Source organism: Bos grunniens, chromosome 27, assembly GCF_055505025.1.
Source record: "Bos grunniens cultivar Pamir isolate PY7600 chromosome 27, Bosgru_T2T1.0, whole genome shotgun sequence".
Classification (NCBI taxonomy): Eukaryota; Metazoa; Chordata; class Mammalia; order Artiodactyla; family Bovidae; genus Bos; species Bos grunniens.
In genome coordinates, this window is record NC_141191.1 from 21,752,561 (window position 1) to 21,775,482 (window position 22,922).

The 22,922-nt window shown below is 43.3% G+C and overlaps 1 protein-coding gene across 1 annotated transcript in view; it reads right to left on the bottom strand.

The window, feature by feature from the left end:
- The window catches only part of ZDHHC2 (zDHHC palmitoyltransferase 2), a 67,711-nt gene extending 45,469 nt beyond the window's left edge, over positions 1-22,242 (bottom strand). The window contains exon 1 of the mRNA XM_086380672.1: positions 21,971-22,242. Within this exon, the coding sequence (XP_086236798.1) occupies positions 21,971-22,097 (127 nt within the window). The 5' untranslated portion in view covers positions 22,098-22,242. The remainder of the gene's footprint in view (positions 1-21,970) is intronic.
- Positions 22,243-22,922: the final 680 nt, after the last annotated feature.

A 22,922-nucleotide genomic window follows, 5' to 3' on the forward strand; every position in this document is an offset into this window, starting at 1 on the left:
ATGAACCTAGAGCCTATTATACAGAGTGAAGTAAGTCAGAAAGAGAAATATAAATATTGTATACTAATGCATATATATGGAATCCAGAAAGGTGGTACCAATGAATTTATTTGCAAGGCAGCAATGGAGAAAACGACATGGAGAACAGATGAATGGACATGGGGGGAGGGTGAGATGTATGAAGAGAGTAACATGGCAACTTATATTACCATATATAAAATAAATAGCCAATGGAAATTTCCAGAGTATGTCTCAGGGAACTCAAAGGAGCTCTGTATCAACCGAGAGGGGTGGGATGGGGAGGGAGATGGGAGGGAGGTGACATTACATACATCTATGGCTGATTTATGTTGATGTTTGACAGAAAACAATAAAATTATGTAAAGCAATTATGTTTCAATTAAAAAATAATTTTTTTTTAAAAAGAGAGAAACAGAACCAATGGGTGTGTGTGTGTGTTTGCATGCGCATGCGCATGTGTGCAGAGAGACAGGGAGGGAAGGAGGGAGGAGGGAAAGGGAGAAAGAGAAAGGGAAAAGGGTTAGAGAATGAATGAATATTAATTTAAATATTGCCTTACATGGTTATGGGGCTGGCGAGCCCAAAATCTACAGAGCAGGCTGGCAAGCGGGAGAGCCAGGGATACCACGGCAATCTTGGATCTGATAGTAGTCCAGAGGCAGAGGTGCCTCTTCTTCAAGGGATCTCAGTCTTTGCTCTTAATGCCCTCAACTGATTAGATGAGGCCCACCTACATTCTAAAAGGTAACCAGCTTTACCCAAAGTCTATTGACTTAAATGTTAATCACATCTAAAAATGGCTTCACATAGCCAGGACAGGTGGGGAGTTTGGGGGAGAATGTACACATGTATATGCTTGGCTGAGGCTCTTTGCTGTCTACCTGAAACTACTACACCATTGTTAATCAGCTATACTTCAATATAAAATAAAATGAAATAAAATAAAATAAAGCAGCAACAGTTAGACTGATCTTTAACCAAACAGCTGGCTACCATAGCCTAGCCAAGTTGACACATAAAATTAATCATCACACATTGAATCTATAATCTAATTTAATTTTGGAAATAGTCTATTAAGACAAGTGTTGATCTTCTGTATCAATCCTGAAGCTAAGTTTATTATTGATTATAAATAAATTGGAATTATGGCTAGCAAATGAAATGTATATATCTGCTAGACAGAAAACAACAAAATCCTTTGTCATATTCTAAAAACTTGACTACAAATAATCCTATCCAAATTAACTTTGTATATACACCCACATGATTGCCTAGAGATGCTCTCCAATCCTATTCTCTAAGCAGCTCTAAAAATATTAGAGTCAATTCAGTCTAGATTGATTTAAATTTCATCTTGATTAAAAGTGAAGGTTCATCTCAAAGATTCATCCAGTCCTATATTTTACCAACTGGTTTTTTAAAAGTTTTGCTTTGGCGATTACACAATCGATAGTTTGCTGTCAAAAAGGTTACCTATTGATAAGTAGCACCCACCCTCCCCCACTGTTAAACTGTCAGTAACTTGAACCTAGTTCAACTGTTAGTCCTGAGTACATCCCAAACCCAAAACTTCAGATACTAAAACCTGCCTTCATAATAGGTAAAAAAAAAAAAAAAAAAGTACTTTCTCTCTTAAATTAGCAAAGAACAGTTACATAATTTTTTTCCAGAACAATTTGGTTTTAAGTATTTTCAACACAAATGTATACTGCTGTGATCTTTTTATTTCTTCTCTTGATTTCAATTTGCTTTTCCTTGTCTTCCAATTCAAACTCTCTGTTTTGGAGGACTCATTTGCTTGTATTGCATAAACACAGTACCTTTTCTCTATAAATCCACCAGGGCAGTCTCACACAGGCATATCTTAGCCCCATAGATTCTGTCTGATAATGAAGAGCATCAAAAGTGAAGAACTGGTTCTAGTGAGGATGACTTTACAGCCAAGCTCTATTTTTTTCTGCTGATCTTTAACTCATTTATTGGAAAACGTTCACTTATTATACCACAGTTATAGCACTGAGGATAAGATGGTAAGTGAGACTACCCCTTTGCTCAAAAAGCTTAAGAGTTTATGGGACCATTTTAGTTAGAAGTTGAAACTGATGAAAAAAACAAAACAAAACAAGGACATTAAAACAGTAAAACAATTTCAATTAACCTAACAGAAGAGGCTCAGATTCAGAAAATTAAGATGGAAATAGGAATAGCACTGCAAAGGTATTTAATGTCTCCTGTCCTAACAATCTCCCTCCTTTGAGATCTCATGTCTCTAGCTGTCATTCCATTTTGCTTGTCCTTTCCCAGGAAAACTTATTTTAACAATCATCCAAATGCACAGCCTCTGCCCCCTAATTTCTGGTTACTTTCTTGATCAACACCAGCTGGTTCTGCACCCCCAACATTCCACTGCTATCAGTCCCATCAAGGTCACCAATATTCTCTCTACTAAATCTCAGTACTCAAGTTACTCTAAAAGAATTCATTGCTCTCTTTTGGAAAGGCTCTGTTGAGCTGACAGTGAATTCTTTGGTGAAACTGGCCAGTGAAAACCCCTTGAAGCAAGATCCTCTGTCCTTTGGGGTACTTTCCAAGAAGCATCAGTTCACTTTGAATGTAATAGAGCTCAGAATTGGGGCAGTGGGGGAAATACATCAAATCAGTCCCATGAATACTGGTGACACTGCTGCTAGACCATTTTAATGACAGCCTGAAGACAAATACATTATTCACATTGATATTTCAGTTGAATTTCAACTGCATTCTTTTCTTCCTATGTTTTAAAATTTATTTTCTTTACAACAAATTTACTTACATGTTTAACTTTATCAAACTGCATTTTCCTTTGTGATCCTCACACGTCATTGTGATTTTACTGACAACTGAAGTCCCTGCCTTCCTGGCTGATAACCTCATCTCACGCCACTCCCCATCTCATGCTCTGCACTTCAGCCACTCTGGCCACACAGTTTCTTAGCACAATCTGTAATTGTTTTTTCGTTGTTCCTTTTCCATGTCCGTCACCAAGGTCTGACTCCTGGCTGTGCCTGGGGTTGATGTTATATCTCAGCCGAAGTATTTACCCTCAACTCAGCCTTACCTTAATATTTACTCATGGGGCTGCTTTGAGAAATCAATTAGGTAATATAAGCAAAAGCACCTAGAACAGAACCTGGTACTTACGAGGAGCTCACTAGATGTTAGTTGATTATGGAGCATAAATACAATAAATCGCTAAACAGTGAAACGTTGAGAGGAGGAGTTCCCCAAAGTTGAGTGTTAACAGTTTTATAAACAATCTGAAGAAAGAAGCACACGATGCACTTCTAGCTTGCAGGAGTGAAATACCAAGTAGATGGGAATAAACTGCTGGAAAAATGAATGAATAAGCAAAAAAAAAAGAAAGCGGGTGAATTACAATGTGGGCAAATTAACATAATGAGAGAACACTAAATCAGTGAATTTAAAAAAAAACTACATATTCTTTCTCTATTCCTTCCAGAGCTCTTCTCTCAGCTTTGCCCCTACCCCCACCCAGCCAAGGCCAGTTCATGTTCTGACAGGGCTTGGCAGGCATCAGCATCTCACTGTGAGGACTGGAGGAATTGTGTGATTTGGGAAGAAGTCAATGGTAAAGGAGAGAAGGCGATGGCACCCCACTCCAGTACTCTTGCCTGGAAAATCCCACGGATGGAGGAGCCTGGTAGGCTGCAGTCCATGGGGTCGATAAGAGTCGGACACAACTGAGTGACTTCACTTTCACTTTTCTCTTTCATGCATTGGAGAAGGAAATGGCAACCCACTCCAGTGTTCTTGCCTGGAGAATCCCAGGGACGGGGGAGCCTGGTGGCCTGCCATTTATGGGGTCGCACAGAGTCGGACACGACTGAAGTGACTTAGCAGCAGCAGCAGCAGCAATGGTAAAGAATCTGCCTGCAGTGCAGGACGCACGGAGGATGCGGGTTTGATTCCTCAGAAAGATCCATTACAGAAGGATTTCCTTCTCCAGTATTCTGGCAAGCCACTCCAGTATTCTTGCCTGGGAAATCCCATGGACAGAGGAGTCTGCTGCTGCTGCTGCTAAGTCACGTCAATCGTGTCCAACTCTGTGCGACCCCATAGACGGCAGCCCACCAGGCTCTTGTCCCTGGGAGTCTGGCAGGCTACAGTCCATGGGGCCATGAAGAGTCAGACACAACTGAGAGACTAACACATACACTCTACATAAAATAGATAACTAATAAGAAACCTACTGTATAGCACAGGGAATACTACTCAATACTCTGTAATGGCCTGTATGGGAGAAAAATCTAAAAAAAGATTGATAAATGTATATGTATAGCTGATCCACTTTGCTGTACACCTGTAACTAACACAACACTGGAAATCAACTATACTCTAATAAAAGTTGTAAAAAAACCAAACATATTATGATCCAAAGGTTATTCAAGTCATGTGTTATCTGGGTGGTCAGGCTTCCATATCAGCCACCAGGAGCCTCTGTAATGCTTAATGTACCTGAAACAACATCACAAAATTATCAATGAACAATACTACAAAAATTCGCTACTCGGTGTCAAGCGAGCCTTTTTTGAGTTTGCAGCATCCACACTCCCCTCCCTTCTATCAGGCAGACAGGACGCTGCCCTCTTTCTCTTTCCCTACCTGCTAGGCTATGAGAGCAGATGTCCCTCCCACCCCAAGTCTTTAGTGACGGCTCCTGTATTAGTCAATTTGGTAAAGTACCACAGACTGGGTGACTTCTACATCAAACAGCTATTTCCTCACAGCCCTAGAGGCATCCAGTTGGAGATCCAGGTGTCACTAGGACTGATTCCTTCTGAGGCCTCTCTCCTTAGGTTGTAGATCACCATCATCTTTCCGTATCTTCACAGAGTTTTCTTCCTGTCCATCTTTAGATCCAAATTTCCTTTTCTTACAAGGACACCAGTCATATTGAATTAGGGTCCACCCTAATGACCTCAGTGTAACTTAATTACCTCTTTAAAGGCCTTATCTTTGAATTCTGATGTCCTGCAAGTTAAGACTTTAACCGAAGAAATTTGGGGGAAGACATAATTCAGCCCGTAATACTCTCTGAAATAAGACTGCAGCCTTAGGACTTCCCTGGTTGTTCGGTGATTGAGAATCCACCTGCGATGCAAGGAACATTGGTTCGATCCCTGGTCTGGGAAGATTCCAGATTGCCGTGGAGCAACTAAGCCCATGTGCCACACTATGGAGCCTGTGCTCAAGAGCCCAGGAGCCACAGCTACTGAGTCCATGTGCCCTAGAGCTTGGGCTCTGCAGCAAGAGAAGTCACCACAGTAAGAAGCCAATGCACCACAACGAAGAGAAGCCACCACTTGCCGCAACCAGAGAAAAGCCAGTGCAGCAACGAAGACCCAGCACAGCCTAAATAAATAAAGACTTAGGCCTGAGAGGGGTAAAGACTGAGGGGGAGGGTGACAGGGCCTCAAGTGAGGGGTGATGGTCAAATGACAAGGATGAGAATAAACTAGAGGAATGCAGTGTTTTGTTAAATGCTTTCTATAGGCCAGGACTTGCACTAAATTTTTTCAAATGTTTATCTCATTGAAACCTTACAACAATCTGTAAGGAAGGTATTACTATCATAATCTTGAAACCTGGGAAGACAGGCTCACAGAAGTACAGTAACTTTCCTAATGTCATTCAGTCATAATCTATGACGCTAGGATCTAGATGGGGCGTCCCTGGTGGCTCAGATGGTAAAGAATCTGCCTGCAATGCAGGAAACCTGAGTTCAATCCCTGGGTTGGGAAGACGCCCTGCAGAAGGAAATGGCAACCCAATCCAGTATCCTCGCCTGGAGAATCCTATGGACAGAAGAGCCTGGGGGGCTACAGTCCACAGGGTTGCAAAGAGTCAGACACGACTGGGCGACTGACATACACAGGATCTAAACAGCAAGTCTGCCTGGCTCCAAAACCCTCTCAAGGACTCCCCCTGGCCCCCAGGATCTGTGACATCTGGTGAATGCCCCCCAGGCTTCTTCGTCCAGGGGAGTGGTTCTTTCTCCGGTTGCTCCCACACACTGGCATCTGGGCCGCCACCTGGTACTCCTGATGAGGGATGCCCTAGAGATCAGGGTTTAAGATGTCCTCTTTTTGTCACACTTCTTCCATCGGCCAACTTAAATATAACCTGGAAACGGGTCATTTTACAAACTTTGGGCACAAAAAATGCAAACATTTGGTTATATTTCAGTGCTTAAGAGTTTAGCTTTCCTAAGCTCTCAATTCAAGAGCTGGGGAAGGAAGTGAGCTCCGGGTTTCCAGGATGACAGTGAGCAGGTGATGCAGGGAAGACTGGTGGATGGCATGGGGGCTTCCTGTCCCCGCTTCTCAGCCATAGACAGAAAGCTCAGTCTTAAGGTTGGCTGCCCAGATACACTCCTTGACAGGAACATCCTTCACTTGTAGAAACTGATGATGAAGAAGGGTGGAACCATACAGCCATCCTGGAATGGGAATTTGTAATTCTTACTGCTAAACTTTTCTAAGTCAGAAGTTCTATTTCTCTCCACATTTCTTTAGCAATTTGACCAAATCATTCCTCTCAATACCTAAGAAGCTCTATGGAAACATCTGGCATAAACTCTTAACTTTCCCTTGTGGGCTCCCCTTGTGTCTCAGCTGGTAAGGAATCCACTTGCAATGTGGAAAACCTGGGTTCAATCCCTGGGTTGGAAAGATCCCCTGGAGAAGGGAACGGCTACCCACTCCAGTATTCTGGCCTGGAGAATTCTGTGGACCGTATAGTTCAAGGGGTCACAAAGAGTCGGACATGACTGAGCAACTTTCACTTCACTTCGAACTCTTCTAGAGGAAGGCTGGGAACACAATGAATGTCTGTACTCAACCACTGAGGATGTGCTGATCTTCCGATGTACCAGTTCTGGCCCTGAAAGAACTCGCTACCACTTTTGCCTTAGCAAAGAGAAAGACAACCCCTGGCTCACTGAGTGTACTAAGCAGGGCTGTTAAACAATGAAATCTGATCTTGGGGCTGGTCCCTGGCTTAGTGTCCTTACTTCAAAGCTTACTCACTGGAATCCTCTAATCCCTCTGTCTCAATTAAAATAGAGGAGACTCCTGGTGCCAGCAAGCTCTGCAGATTTCAGTGCAAATGAGTTTATTTATTCTGTTAGAATGGTATGGGTCCTTCCTCTTCAGCTCAAGTTCCTACAACGCCTGGGTCTTTTCAACTCCAGTCCCCTTCCTTCCCCTTCCTTTCCAATTCCAGATGCCTTTCTTTGGGTTGGCCACGGAGGCATGACTGACCCCTCTGAACCAGGCAGGCTGGTGTGGACACTACATCTTCAGACAAGGTCTATAATGTGCTGTGCTCAGTCTGGTCCGACTCTTTGCTGACCTGTGCACTGCAGCCCACCAGGCTTCTCTGTCCACAGTTCTCCAGGCAAGAGGTCTGGAGTGGGTTGCCATTTCCTCCTCCAGGGGATCTTCCTGACCCAGGGATCGAGCCTGAGTCTCCTGCTTTGCAGGCAGATTCTTTACTGTCAGAGCCGTGAGGGACCCAGCCAAGGTCTGCCTGGTCCTCAAATAATGGTTGCCCACTATTGGGGAGAAGGTCAAGCAGGGATTTTCGATCCTGTAAACATCCCCCTCATTAGTCAGAACCCACATTTTAGAATTGGAACGGCCTTAGTTATTATTTTGCTCAATGTAACCACTCATGTTTCTTATATATGTGTGTATTTATTGGTAATAAGCAAAAATCCCACTTGTATTTTGGATATTTCAGCATTTAAAAATACACATATAAAAGCAGATGGAAACAATTTTTGTAGTTTATTTTTTAATGTCATTAGATCAATCTCTTATTACCTGGTATACTCAGAGGACCAATCACTTTATGATTTATTAAGTAGAAAAATCAACATTTCTTGTTTGCTTCTCTATGGAAACAGATGACCTTCTAAAACTGTCTCCCAGGGTTCGCAGCTATCTGTTGAGTACCAAATCATCAAGGTACTTAGAATAGAGCACATATAACATATTGAAAAATTAAACCAATATTTCCAGGTTCTTTGTAAGTTATCTGACACTTCTGTAGTCCTCCAGAGAAAGGAAGTGTGCAAAGCTATAATTCCAACCTCAGTCTTATGATGCTCATCAGAATAGAATTAACAGTGGCACACGTAAAGGGGTGAATTAAAAGATTTAAAACAACATTAGCAGCAGCAATAATTACTACAGTAGAGCACTGCAGAATGGTTCCCTTCAGTCTAGGTCACCAAGAAGCAGTATTTTTACTTACAACTTTACTGTCATCTATTCATGAAGTAAACTTCTCACACACACAATCTTTCTTTGATCTCAGCTTGAGTTACAGTCTATATTCTTCCTCTTACTTGAAGCAAATCACAGCCCTGTCCTACACTGCATTTATCAACAGCACCAGCTCAGTCTGCCTGACAGTAATTGCAGAGATAGAACATATATCCAGTTGCAGCAAAAGCAAATTTAATATAATCATAAACTGGCAGGTCACAGATGAAAGGGATGCACAACTACTGCTCTAAGGCACGGAGTTAGAGCACAGTAGTACACAAACACCACCCAATTATAGACTAGATGTATTCATTCATGTAAACGGGAAGCGCTACACAATCATGTACAGAGCTGAGTAAGACAGTCATCAATATTTGGACTGAGTCTCTTCCTCTGCTCAACGTGGGAGCCGCAGCTCATGTTTCCTACTTGTATCTCTCCACCAATTATATATATTGATCTTTGTTTTCTGTTCCTAAAACCATTGTCAGTTACCCCAGATCTGGAGACAAAACAAACAGTCTGCTATTCATTCATGAATCATGTTTCCTCTCTGTGGTGTGTACAAGGATCTAGCTCATAATTAACAAGGTAGGTTATTGACACACCCACAGATACATGTATGTTTCCCCCATGGCGCCCCACCAGCTCATGTTTACCCCTGTATGGACCCTTTAAACTCGCTAACGTGTTGCTCTTTGAAAGGCTAAAATTTCTACCAGTTAGCGTTAGTGTTCTGGTTATCCAAACACTGCTGTTGAATTTTAGACTATGTACAGTCGGCCAGCAGGTCTCAACACGCACCTGATGGCCAGCCTTTTCATGAGGGACACAGCCCCCAGCAAAAGTCTGCTGCATGGACAAGATGGGATTAGTCACAGTCCCACAACCACCAACTTTGCTGCAGCACTGTGAAAGGGCAAGGCAGTTAAAAACTGTGCTGGTGACATTGATACGGACCTCACAGACACTTCCAGGGACCCTTAAATTTAAATATGTTCATAGGCAGCTCTGGAATCACATTTCCAACAAAAATCACCCACTCCAGGAAAACAGTTGGTGGGCCTCAAAAAATTAGGCACACGATTACCATATAATCCAACAATTTAGGGAAGCCTGTTGTGCTGCAGTCCATGGGGTCACAGAGAGTCAGATACAACTTAGCGACTGAACAACAACAAGGCATTTACCCAAAGAACTGAAATCAGAGACTTGAATGTGTATTTGCAGATGGATGTTCACAGCAGCATCATACACAATAGCCCAAGGTGGAATCAACCAAAATGTTCACCAGCAAATGAAGAGATTTTAAAAATGTGGTATATAATAAAATGGAATAGATCATTAAGAAATTCTGACACATGCTGCAACGTGGATAAACCTTAAAGACATATGCTCCAGTGAAATAAACAGACAAAAAAAGACAAATACATGATTTCATATATACGAGGTCCCTAGAACAGTCCGTCATAGAAACAGAAAGCAGAATGGGAAGGCTGGCCGACAGGGAGAACAGGGAGTTACTGCTTAATGGGTACAGAGTGTCATTTGGGATGAAACAGTGCTGGAGATGGTTGACGATGATGCTTGCATAGCAATGTGAATGTACTTAATGCCGCTGAACTGTACACTTAGCACAGTAAAATTTTATGCTATGTATATTTTACCACAATACAAATTTTAAAAATCATCTGCTCCAGAGACTATTCTCAAACCACAAATTGAGGTAATATTCACCTGCAGATAAAGTCTTCTTTCTCATCTCTGGTTATTTCCACAATGAAGAGTTTTCATTGTTTAATTTTTTCAGAAATGTGAGCTCAGAAATGGTAAGTAGAGAAAAACAAAGCTTTATTGATATACAGATGTCTAGCTAAGCATTTCCACTGAAGTGGTTCATTCATGTGTCCTTCCAGATTCTCAGTGTTTGAGATTCAGAAGAACGTCTAGGCAAAATGACAAATTCCACGCCTCCTTGGCCTTTTACAGTCAATAGGAAATAGATGAAACTATGAATGTAAAATCCAAGGACCTCAAGGGTCTTGGATATTTTTGGATATTCAGTTCATACACACATCTGTCTCAGACTGATGGCCTCAAATTGAAGTTAAATTATGTACAGCATACTCTATTTAAGAAGGCTGAGGTGAGGAAGGGGAAGTTGCAATCTTTTAGGAAGTCTTTTTTGTTTAATCTAAAATGGGTTAAACTTTTAGCATTAGCAGGGGAGATTTTAGTTATCTGAAAACTTTTAAAATCGAATATAGCATCTCTGGACAAAGTTGGCTGACTTTGAGTGCTTCCTGAAAATGCATGTCACTTATTTTTTTAGCAATTATTTTATAAGTATATCGGGGCAAATATTTTTGCATAGTCTAAATTATAACTTTTCAAATGGGTTATACAATTAATTTTGTCATCTAAATCCTTATTATAAATGATTGCTACTGCTGCTGCTAAGTCACTTCAGTCGTGTCCGACTCTGTGCGACCCCATAGACGGCAGCCCACTAGGCTCTGTCCCTGGGATTCTCCAGGCAAGGATACTGGAGTGGGTTGCCATTTCCTTCTCCAATGCAGGAGGTGAAAAGTGAAAGTAAAGTCGCTCAATTGTGCCTGACTCTTAGCAACCCCATGGACTGCAGCCCACCAGGCTCCTCCGTCCATGGGATTCTCCAGGCAAGAGTACTGGAGTGGGTTGCCATTGCCTTCTCCTATAAATGATTACATTTCAATATTCAGAAAGGAAAAAAAGAGGCATTTGATTGTTACATTTATGTATTAGTTCACTAGGGCTGCCATAACAAAGTACCACAGCCTGGGTGCCTTAAACAACAGAAATTTATCTTCTCACAATTCCAGAGGCCAGAAATCCAAGATCAAGATTTAGCAAGTTTGGTTTCTACTGTGGCCTCTTTCCTTGGCCTGTGGACAGCCATTTTTTCCCTGTGTCTTCACATGGTCACTCTACATGTGTGTCCAAATTTCCTCCAATCATATAGTATTAGGATTCATTCTAACAACCTAATTTTAACTTAATTACCTCCTTAAAGGCTCAGTCTCCAAATAGAGTCATGTTCTGAGGTACTGGGGGTTGGGATTTCAACATGAGTAGGGTGCAGGGTGACGGTACAACTTGGCCCATAATAAACTGAAACTGTAAAAACATTACAAACTTCTTTATGAACATCTGAGTGATCAAATAATAAAAAGCTGAAGCAGATAATTCTCTCATAAAGGATTCATGTTCTCCGAAGCTTGAAATGTCTACTGTGATCACAAAAGGGTCAATTAACAAGTTCAGTGAGCACCCATTCATTAAAGAGAAGTTATGTCTTGAATGTTACTCTGTGTCAGGCACCAGGCTACAATGGTAACCAGACACGGTTACTGCTCTCATGAAATTTTCTACAGGTTATCTTCAGAATATAAGAAAGTTAGGCTTGCCTAACAGAACAAAATCTCTGTAATTTGGATAGAACAAACTCAGATATCCCATCAACTCACACACTGGTATATGTTTTTCATTTTGGTAGAACTTTTGAGATTAAATTCAAGGGGTCTTCAGAGCATAGTAATCAAACAAGAGTTTAATCTCTCACTGTTAAGTTCTCAGTCCCTATTTTACTTCCCATTTGAACATATTTATCAACTGGGATTGCTCCCTCCTCCTTGATACCCTCTCTTCCCCAGGCTCCAGGACCCCACAGCCTCTTAGTTTTCCTCTACTTCACTAGTAATCCCTTCTCAGTCTTCCTTGCTCGTTCCTATGCATCTCCCAAACTCTCAATGTTGGTCATCTTTGGTTCTCGTCTCTGCTTAATTTACATTCTCTCCCTTGGTGGAACAAATGTATCCAAGGTTAAGACTTTAAATTGATTTATATGCTGAGGACTCCCCAATTTTTCTGGTCCAGACTCTCTGCCAAATGCCAAACTCATCTGTGCAACTGCTTACTCAGCGTATCTGTTCCCACATCTCCATACCATCGCTGATCCATGGTCACCCCATCCCCAACCATCTCTGTTCCACTGTCTCTGATTTGTTCTTTCTATCCTCCAACTAGAATGTAAATTCTAAGAGCCATGAACAAATATTTTTGAATGAATGAATAAAGAGCTAGTCAAGAAATATGGACGGTTTGAAATGCATTCAACTCTTGGATTAAAATTGCTTGCTAAAATGCAAGATTACGGGGGCCTACAAGGATCCCTTCCAACCAACATAAAGCTCTCAGTTCTGCATATTTTAGTTTATAGTGTGTTCTAGTCCTGGAATAAGCTGCATTTCATTAAAAATAGGCTCTAATTGAAACCTTGATTAAGTCCAGCTGGTCTCTGCCCTTCATCCTTTCACATTAATGAACCCCCTGGAGGTGCCCTGGATAATCACTACTCATAGTTAAGCACCATAAATCCCTTACTGCCTTTCTTCTTAGAACATGTCACATGGAGTTGTCCACGGTGGAAAAAACCTGATCACAAATTAGCCCCTGCAATTCAGAGCTGGCTTAGAACTTTCACCTTTGAGGCTCATAAAACTGAAATCTTTTTCTTGGTTGGTAAATGGTACCAGGTGTCTCTCATTTAGGGCTTAGCATCAGCTGTTTCGGCGCAGGCTATCTTTCGTATTTCCAGTGTGAATTATACAGACATTACAGAGACTGTACTTCAAGTTGCACCATCTCTCACATCCTTACAGACTTGGTGGAAAGCCCCACTTCAGATTTGGCCACTTACTACCTTTTCTGAGCTGACCTTTGGGCCCCCCAAAACCATCAGCAACACAGTCTAGTCTGGGTTTTAAGTCACCTCATCCCAAACATACTCAAATACTGTGAAAATCCATTTTTTACATAATGTGATCAACAGAGATAGAAATTTAATTTTATCTATATGTAAGAAAATAGGTATGCATTACAAAGGATTCTGGTCTGCCAAATTTCATGAAGTTAATAATCAAATAAATCTATAAAGTTCTTGGAAATACATGAAATGCTTTTTACAAGGATTATACCTATTATAATCATGAAGATAAACTACCCCTTGAAACTACTGGGACATTTGGTTTTAAAGGATGTAGAGAAAAAGATTTTTTTCTTTTATTTTTGCTTGGTGTTTAATGTATTGATACACTGATCTGGACTATTCTGTTTCTCCAGGGTAGCAATGTTACTGAATAAACCTAGAGGTCGAAATATTTTAAGTATAGCAGGAAAGCTTAATTGACATTCCACATGAGGAGAAATTTCAGGACACGGTGGAGAAAAACTGGCAAAGAAATAAAGCTCAGTCATCTATAAAAGCACTTCTCTTTCATTTGCATTTAAAAATGTAATCAACAACATATCTAAAATGAACTGCTGTCAAGTATGCATTTCAGAGTGCAGAGGAGCGCTGAGATGATAAATGCAGCAGATATTTTTGCTCCAGTGTCTCCCAAATAAATATGATTTTTAACATTTTTGGCACTAATATTCATAATTCAATTTAAAAGTCATAGTCAGATGAAAAGTCAAATTAGGAAAAATGCTACACAAAGGTTTCAAAAGCAATTTCATTTTGAAAGGAAAAATATCAAGCCATCATAGCTGGTGAGTTTATTGCTAACATATGCTTCTTAAGAAATCAGGTCATCTACCTCCTCCCCGCTGCCCTCATCCCAACCCAGCCCTGAAAATTCCACCCTTTTCCATTCTCAGCATTTGACTGAGATAACCATTAAGATACAACAAAATCACCCTTAAAAGAATAAGAGAAAAAATATTACAACAATTTTTAATGGACCATTAGAGAAATTAATTCAATTATATTATATTTTTATTATTAATTCTCTGTAGTATATCTACACGGTAATATAAAATCATAGGTTTCCACATAGTATTAAGACTATCTTTCTAAATGATCTTTGGAAAACTGTTTTCCCAACAGAGAACATTAAGAATCTATGGCTAATCTATCACTTTGCAAGTAAGATGAGACAGTATTTCTCCAGTCATCACAAACAGTGTTGGAGTCTCAGAGGACCCATAAACTCATCACTTCCTAAGAGGGCTGAGAGCTGTGATACAACAGTCAAAATGCATGAAGTCAGCAGTATAAATCCCAACATGAAAGCCATGATTCCATAATTTTCCATCAAGATGAAAAAGAAAAGCACATGAGACAAACAAAAAACCACTGAGAATTTTCTCCCTGAGAGCTCCTCATCCAGACTAATCTCTGGAATATTTGTCTTGTTTGTTTTTTGTCTCCCTGGCACTTCTCCCCACCATGAAGGCCAAAGAGATCCAGCACCTTGCTCTTGCTAAATAAACCCTGTCGCCTGGGATGTGGGCTCAACAGCAGCCCAGGCGGCTGATGCTCCCAGAAGCATCTTTACTGAGTCACAGGAGCAGGGCGGCTCCAGGGCTCGGGCATGGCCAGCCACGAGGGCAGCAGCTCCTCCAAAGGCGTGATGTCCACTCCAGCTCAGCCACCTTCTCTTGGTTTCTGTTTTATTTTCTAAGCTGGGTTCTCCAGCCTTCCCGTGGACTCAATCAGTTGTATTCAGGAAGTTCTCTGCCTGCTCACATTCACTCAGCAAGTCACAGGTCCTGAGCTGGGAGCAGAGTGAAAGATGCCCAGGCATCAGGGAAGAAATGAAGCAGCGGAAACAGCCCCACAGGGCACAGCTGAGGCAAAAATCACTGCTCATACCTTGGTCTGAGATACTTCTATGTGCAAGGTTGTTAATATGAGTAGACAGCCCCCTCACTAGTGACACGCTCTCACTTCCCCGGTGGTCCAGTGGGTAAGAATCCACCTGCGAGTGCAGGGGTCACTGGTTCAATCCCTGGTCCCGGAAGATCCCACATGCGGCTAGCAACTAAGCCCTTGAGCTGCAACTACTGAAGCCCGTGAGCCCTAGAGCCTGGGAGACACAACAAGAGCAGCCACTGCAGTGAGAAGCCCGTGTAACACAACGAGAGGAGCCCCCGATCCCCACAACGAGAGAAAGCCCGTGCACAGCAACGAAGACCCAGCACAGCCAAAAATAAATAAATAAAATCTTAAAAAAAAAAAGAGTGACATGCTCTCCATCAGCTCTTTTGACCTACTGATCACTCTCATTTAACCTTGGTCCAGCAACCAGCTCCCAGGAGAGGGGTGTTTTGTTTTCCGTTTTTGCTTTCCTGCCCCTGAGCTGTGGGAGCAGCATTTTGAAAGTTAACCACTCTTCTCCTTATGCCCAAGCTGGACAGAAGGCTTCAGTTTTGCCTTGTGTTTCCGGAAGCAATTTCCCCCCTTAGCTCTTAGGAGAAGATCTCTATTCAGATCTCCTCTAAACCATCTCTGTGGGGAAGAAGCGCCTGGCACGTAACAAGGGTTCAATAGATGCTTTTGAATGAGTCCTGCTCCACTGCCTCTCTGAGGCTGGCCTCTTTCTAACCTTGTGGAAACGCACCTTCTCTAGGGACAATTATCTTCACTTAAGAAACCATCCCTCCAGCTTCTGGCTTAATTACTGGAAACACTCGAGCAAGTATAATTTGATGGCATGCACAACATTCTCAGTAAGCATTTGAAAGTAAACTTTTTTCCCAACAAACTTTACATTGTTTTGACTTCTAAACCCTTTTCTCTCATCTATTTACAGGATACAATTTCATGTTTTCATAAAATTTACTGACTTTAATTCATTCAACTTTTATTGAGTATCTCTGCATTATAAGTGCTATACTGCTTTACTTTTGTTGTCTCTAATAGGATTTAATAGCAAATAGTAATGCTGCATTGTCTAATATACAAATTAAAAGTAGTTTTCTGACACACTAAATGGAATCAAGAAAGCATTAAGCAGAGTCTTTTAAAGTCAAATGGTACATAGGTTAAGAATCTGCAGTATATTCCATACATTTGAATTTTAGATTTGAAGTAATGTTGAGTTCTTATCCCTCTATTTAGAAAATTTTAAATCTTTAAAATATTTGATAATATCAAGAAAAGTTACAGAACTAATATATTTCACATCATTACTGTCAACAAGAAATAATTTCTAATTATGCATTAAATATTTTGTACGTGTAAGTCTTCTATGGATGTCACTTTCCATGTCACTTAAAATGATTTTAATAATTATAGATGGTAACATTTGTATTCTCAAGATCATTTGTCTGTACTTTTGTTCTTAAAAAGCTCTAATGTCCTGCATAAGTTTTTAAAATGATAGTTTACCAATAACAAAAATGCAGTTCTTCCTCTGTAGGGCTCAAATTCATTTCCTGATGGAAAACAACTTAGACTCCCATTCAGTTTCCATCCTTGAATGTGTCATGGCCTTAAGTTAATGGTAGCTCACCACAGAATCCATGTATGAGGTTTTATATGTTTAATCCTTAAAGATATCCTTAAAAGAGGGAAAACATAATTTTCTATCTCCAAAAATGACCCCTAAATATGTAGACTAATTCTTTTAATTCTTGAACATCTTCAATAATCACGGTGTAATATGAGGTTGCAATCATTTCTGAGAGGTGTTTATTAATAAAGACTGCACAATCACAAAGTTCTAATAGTCTAACTTCTAACATACTCCAGGGTCAGTAATATATTGCTCAAGGGCCCAGTCTGACCTGCTATTTTTATAAATAAAGTTTTATTGGAACACAGTCAGACCCATTTGCTAAATTAGCTAAAGCTGCTTTTGTACTACAACAGCAGTGTTGTAACTAGCCCAAATTATAAACCCTCTTAAAGTTCTGAAATCACTGTGTAAAGCTTACTTTTAATGAGTTGTTAACTCATTAAACAACAGCCATAAAGTTTAACAAATTTGCTGAAGGACTTCATTGGGCTAGAGAGATTTGGCAAGAAGTTTGCAAGGAAAGGGAGACATTTTAACATTTGCAGCACAGCACCTGAAGTCACATTGGTTAACTTGGAGAAAGGACACAGAATTGGTAGCAACTCTGAGACATTTAACATCATCTACAAATGCCAAAGGAAGTTGGCCTAAATGATCTTTAAGTTTTTCAATCTTCCGGATTCCTTGAAATGACTTCAGTAAGCCCACATGCAAACTCGGAACCCTCTGAGCACACAACTCAATAACAAATATTTCCTGGCACCCACCGAAGGTCAAGGCAGGGAAGGAAAACATTTTAGAAAAGTGGAAACCAAAATGATTACAGAAAGGTATGTGGAGCTTTACTATGTGATTCTTGAAACTCTCCTGTAACTCTGAAAAATTCAAAGTCACTCAATCGTGTCTGACTCTTTGCGACTCCACAGACTATACAGTCCATGGAATTCTGCAGGCCAAAATACTGGAGTGGGTAGCCTTTCCTTTTTCAGGGGATCTTCTCAATCCAGGGATCAAACTCTGGTCTCTTGCATTGCAGGTGGATTCTTTACCAGCTAAGCCACAAGGATAGCTCAAGAATAGTGGAGTGGGTAGCCTATTCTTGTTCCTGTGGATCTTCCCAACCCAGGAATCGAACCAGCCTCTTCTCCATTGCAGGCAGATTCTTTACCAATTGAGCTATCAGGGAAGCCCATAACTTTGAAATTATTATCAAATAAAAAAGTATAAAAATGGTTAAAGCAATTTTACATGTTCTCACTTAAAAGGGGGAAACTTCATATTCAACTGTGTTGAATATGGTAACACAAAGACTGCCATAATGGATCTGGAAAACACATCACTCATGTTCAGTATGTTCCCTGAAGCAAGCATGCCTGCAGACTACCCTCATCCCCTCTATCCTGCATCCTAAACACCCACCTTATAAATGTAACTCTTAAATTTATTAATATCTTACTATATGGAAAATGAGCTACCTAGAAACTAAAAGGACCAAATGACAGATAAGACATTAAAGAAGCTGGAGAGGGGAGAGTAGTGGGAGGCAGAAGGAAGGCACAGGAGAAACCAATTCATCAATAAACTAGATAAACACATTCTGAATGATCACAAATATTAGCAGCTCTGTTTTAGCTCTTCTTTGGTGGAACAGGAAGGAAACTTACCCCAAGTACTTGACTCTCATACAATGTATGTACGCCCCTTATATTTTTTATGTACACATATTCCAAAAAGAGATGTGAGTTTATTTTTCTAAAGTCCAAACACTAAGCAAACATTATGCTAATTGAAAAGTGCCTAGAGAGCCACACACATCCAGGTTGTTAAATATAGAAACCCACTGTAATGAGAACCATTATCTCTGGTTTCCAAGGATACCAGGGTAAGCACTACTCCTAAATTGCAGTTAATTCAGCAAAGGGCACAAAGTCATTTATATTCAGGGTCATCCCAGCTGCCAGCAGATGCAGAAGGAAGGCTAAACCGCCCTCTTTTTCTATTCTGTTCATCACCAGCTCCAGTTGCCAACCCCCACCCTCTGGTCCCAACCCTAGCCAATGATTTCTGGGTGAAATCTGGACAGTCAGCTTGTAAACAGCTACTTCCGAGAGAAAAAGGATCTACAAAGGGTAGGGCAGTCAGAGATGTGAACAGTGCCGGGGGTGGGGGTGGGTAGGGAAGGTTGGCATTCCTCTTTGTTTGTAAAAAGGACTGAAACCTGGTTTTGTGTGCCCGAAACACTAGGGGCCCTCTTTCCTGGTGCTTATGAGGGATATGACTTAGCAAGGAAACCACCATCATCATCTTCAGGGAATTGCACAGCTAATTTCAACTCCCCGCCCCACCAACTAAGACTATTCAAGCTTTTAGAGTTTATCACTCTTAAACTGCCACAGTTTCTAGAATTAAGTTCATTTTCAATTTGCTCTTCTAGACTCTGGGCTTCCCAAATGGCACCAGTCATGAACAACCTGCCTGCCAATGCAGGAGATGCAAGAGACACGGGTTTGATCCCTGGGTCAGGAGACAGATCCTTGGGTGGGGAAGATCCCTTGGAGAAGGAAATGGCAACCCACTTCAGTATTCTTGCCTGGAGAACCCCATGGACAGAGGAGCTTGGCGGGTTATAGTCCATGGGGCAAAAAGAGCTGGATATGACTGAGCATGCACGCACTCTAGACTCTAGGATCTACACTTTTCATAGGGTTACTTACAACCTGTTTCTATGGCTATAGTATAAAAACTACTTTCTGACAACTTCAGAGATATTGCCTCTGAATCATTTTGTTGTTGCTTATTCAAGGCTATTTATTGATCGCTTTCAACATGACAGGCATTGTACCAGGCTAAGGAGGCAGTGAGACAAATGATATCAGACTTCACTTTTGATGATCATGGAAAGGATCAGTAACAGACCATGTCACTTAGTTTAAAGAGAGTCATTTGGGACTTCCCCAGTGGTCCAGTAGTTAAGACTCTGCCCTTCCAATGGAGGGGGCATGGGTTCAATCCCTGGTCAGGCAACTAAGATCCCATGTGACCCCAGTACAATCAAGAAATAAAAATAAATAAGAATAACAAAATAATTAAAAAAAATAAAAATAGAGGCATTCCTCCTTTAGTCAAATTTACACTTACTAAAATACTGGTGTGGGATTTCACAGATACTTTAGATTTATCTTAAACTTATAGAAAGTATATACAAATTTTAAAAAGTATATGTAAAAAAACTTACAGAAAAAAAAAGTATATATATATATATGGGCTTCCCAGGTGGTGCAGTGGTAAAGAATCCACCTGCCAATTCGAGAGACGCAAGAGACTCAGGTTCAATCCCTGGGTGGGGAAGCTCTCCTGAAGTAGGAAATGGCAATCCACTCCAGTATTCTTGCCTGGGAAATCCCATGGAGACAGGAGCCTCGTGGGCTGCAGTCCATGAGGTTGCAGAGTCGGACATGACTGAGCATATACACACACACACACATATATATAAATAATATCCAGATAAAACAGCAATCTTCCATTTACTTCCTCCCCCATCACCTGTCCATTCAACACAGGAAGACCTCCATGCAGAACTCAGCTGGGGCAGAAGAAACCGGAAAGGTCAAAAAGCTCTCTCTGCCTTCATGTGTTTCCTCCTGATGGACATGAGACTGCATCAGGCTAAGCTTCTTAGCTTAATGTGATAAGAGAGGTGAATCAGTTTGCCTGTTTTGATAATTGAGGCCTTTTGAGACTCCCCTCTTTTGTGTCAATTCCATTAACTGGAGCTGCTCCCTGCATCCAAGAGAGAGAGAACAAATGAAATACAACAAAGGTTTCTAGTAGTTATGTAACATTTACAGTATCCCTCAACAAGGCAGGTCATTTAAAAACTAACGGTTAGTACAAAAAGTACAACATGGTTCTGAAAACTTTCTTGCTATACATTTTAGACAACTTGAATACTATGTACTTAGTTGAGCTGTCCTGATTTCAGTACACAATCCTTAAAAAAAAAAAGAAAAGCTCACTTATTTTTTTGGTACCAAAATATTGTTTCTTAATCCAATAAACAAAGTAATAATGTCAAACCTTAAAACTATACAAAATGGAAAATCAGTCTCAATTCTCTTTAAAGTTAGTCATTATTTTGGTGTATTATTCTGACACCTGCTATTTCTCACAAGGGGCAACATTTTGGGGTAAGACGGCTTCGGAGAAGATTCTGTCTGAATCTGGCAGCTTGCAAAAACGCCTAAGTTGAGCAGGCCACTCTTTAACCTTTCTCCTGGTCTCACCAGAAGCTAGTGTTCTGGAGGATGAAAACACAAAACACAAGTCACTGGCAGAAACGTCATCGTCTGGTTTATCCTTTTCTGACAACACATGAGCTTTCACAAAACCTCTAACGGAAGCCTGCTTACATTAAGGAACAAACTATTCCCTAGCTGTGCATAATCAACTTTTTGTTTTCTTCTCATCTTCAGCACTGACAGCACCCTAATCCACCAATTCGGGAGCCCAAAACTTGGACTTGAGCCACTTGGCTCCCTGGATGAAAAAACAAAACAAAACAGCGGAAGGGTCGCCTCGTCTTTTCCTTCTATTATCCTGACACCTAAATTCTGGTCTTGCGTATCGCACAGATCTCTGAAAACACTTTCTAGTAGCTCACCTCGTCCCCTGCTCCATCCTCCTCCCTCCACCTTTTCGTAGCTAGAAAGTGTCCAACTGGCAATGTTCAAATCGTAAAGGCAGCAAAAACGGCCCTGCGTGCTGTCACAAATGTCTAAAAAGTGGATTAGGGATCACCAGGGAGGGACAGCTCGGACACCCGAGGCCCCCGTCCTCCGCGCGGGGCTGGCGCAGCTCGGCTCCCTGCCCAGCCCGGAGCCCTCCGGGGCCCGGCGCAGCCTCCCCGGACCTCCCCGCTCGGCGGGGCGCCGGGGGTCCCCAGCTCTCCCGGGTACCGGACAGACGAGGGAGGGGGTGTGGCTGGGCTGCGAGCGCGCCGGGGTGGAGGTGACACCGTCACCGGAGAGTTGTCTGGGGAAGGCGACCGTACTGGGAGTGGAAGGAGACTGCCCCGAGGCTGTTTTCGGCCGCGGCGCCAGAGGAGCCGCAGCCAGTTGGTGGCGCCCGGGGCGCTCGGGGGTCCGGGGTGGGTGGGGAGAGCCGGGGCGCGGCGCCGGGCGCTCGGGGTCCCCGCGTCCCGGGACTGGCAGGTGGGAGGCGGCGGGGGCCAGGGGCGCGCGGGGCGGCGGGGCGGGCCGGGCGCTCACTCACCGATGCACAGCTGGATGGCGTAGGCGTAGTAGGACCAGCCGAGCAGGAGGCTGATGAACACCACCGGGATCCAGTAGAGCACCCGCCGGCACCGCCGCCTCACGCTGCCCGGACCCGAGGGCGCCATCTTCCAGCCGCATCCACCTGCCCAGCTCCGCTGCCGCCGCCGCCGCCCGCGGGCCTGGCTCCGGGGCGGGCTGGCCGCGCCCGGCGGCCCCGGCAGGACGGGCCCCGGGGCGGCGGCCGGGTGCGCCGCGGCCACTGCCGCCGCCGTGGCGCTAAGTCCCCATCCCGCAGCCCCGAGCCGGCGCCGCGGACTCCCCGCTCCTCAGCGCGGCGGAGGCGGTGGCTGCGAGAGGAGGGCGCGGAGGAGGCGGCCGGGAGGAGCGGACGACGAGCGGGAGGAGGAGGAGGAGGAGGAGGAGGCGGCGGCGGTGGGAGCCTCCGCCCCGCCTCCGCGCGGCCCGCCCGCCCCCCGGCGTCCCCCTCTAGGCCGCCGGCCCGGCGAGGCCCGCGGCGCCCTCCGGCGTGCGCTCGGGGCACTGCCTCCGGTGCCTGCCGCGCCCCAGGCCCTAGCGCCCTCGCCGCCGGGCACCTTACGGGCATCCGAGCGGGGAGAGAAGATTCCTACCTTGGCCATTCCATCCCCGCCCCCCGCCCCGGGTCCCTGGACCCCGACGAACCGGCCCCGCGCGGGGCGAGGACACTGGGCGGCGGCGCGGGGCGCGGAGACGCGCCGGGGATGGGCCGCCCCGGGAGCCGCCGGCGCGGACCTGATCCCCTCGCTGGCCCAGCACGGAGCGGGCGAGATGCCACCCCTGGGGGCGCGCCACCGCGAAGTCCTCAGGCGCCCATCCAAGGTCCCCGCCTCCCGCTTCTCAGAAAGGGTCGCTTCAACTTGCGGGTCCTGGTAAACGAGGGGCAGCGAGGGCCGGGCTGGCGCATTACGGCC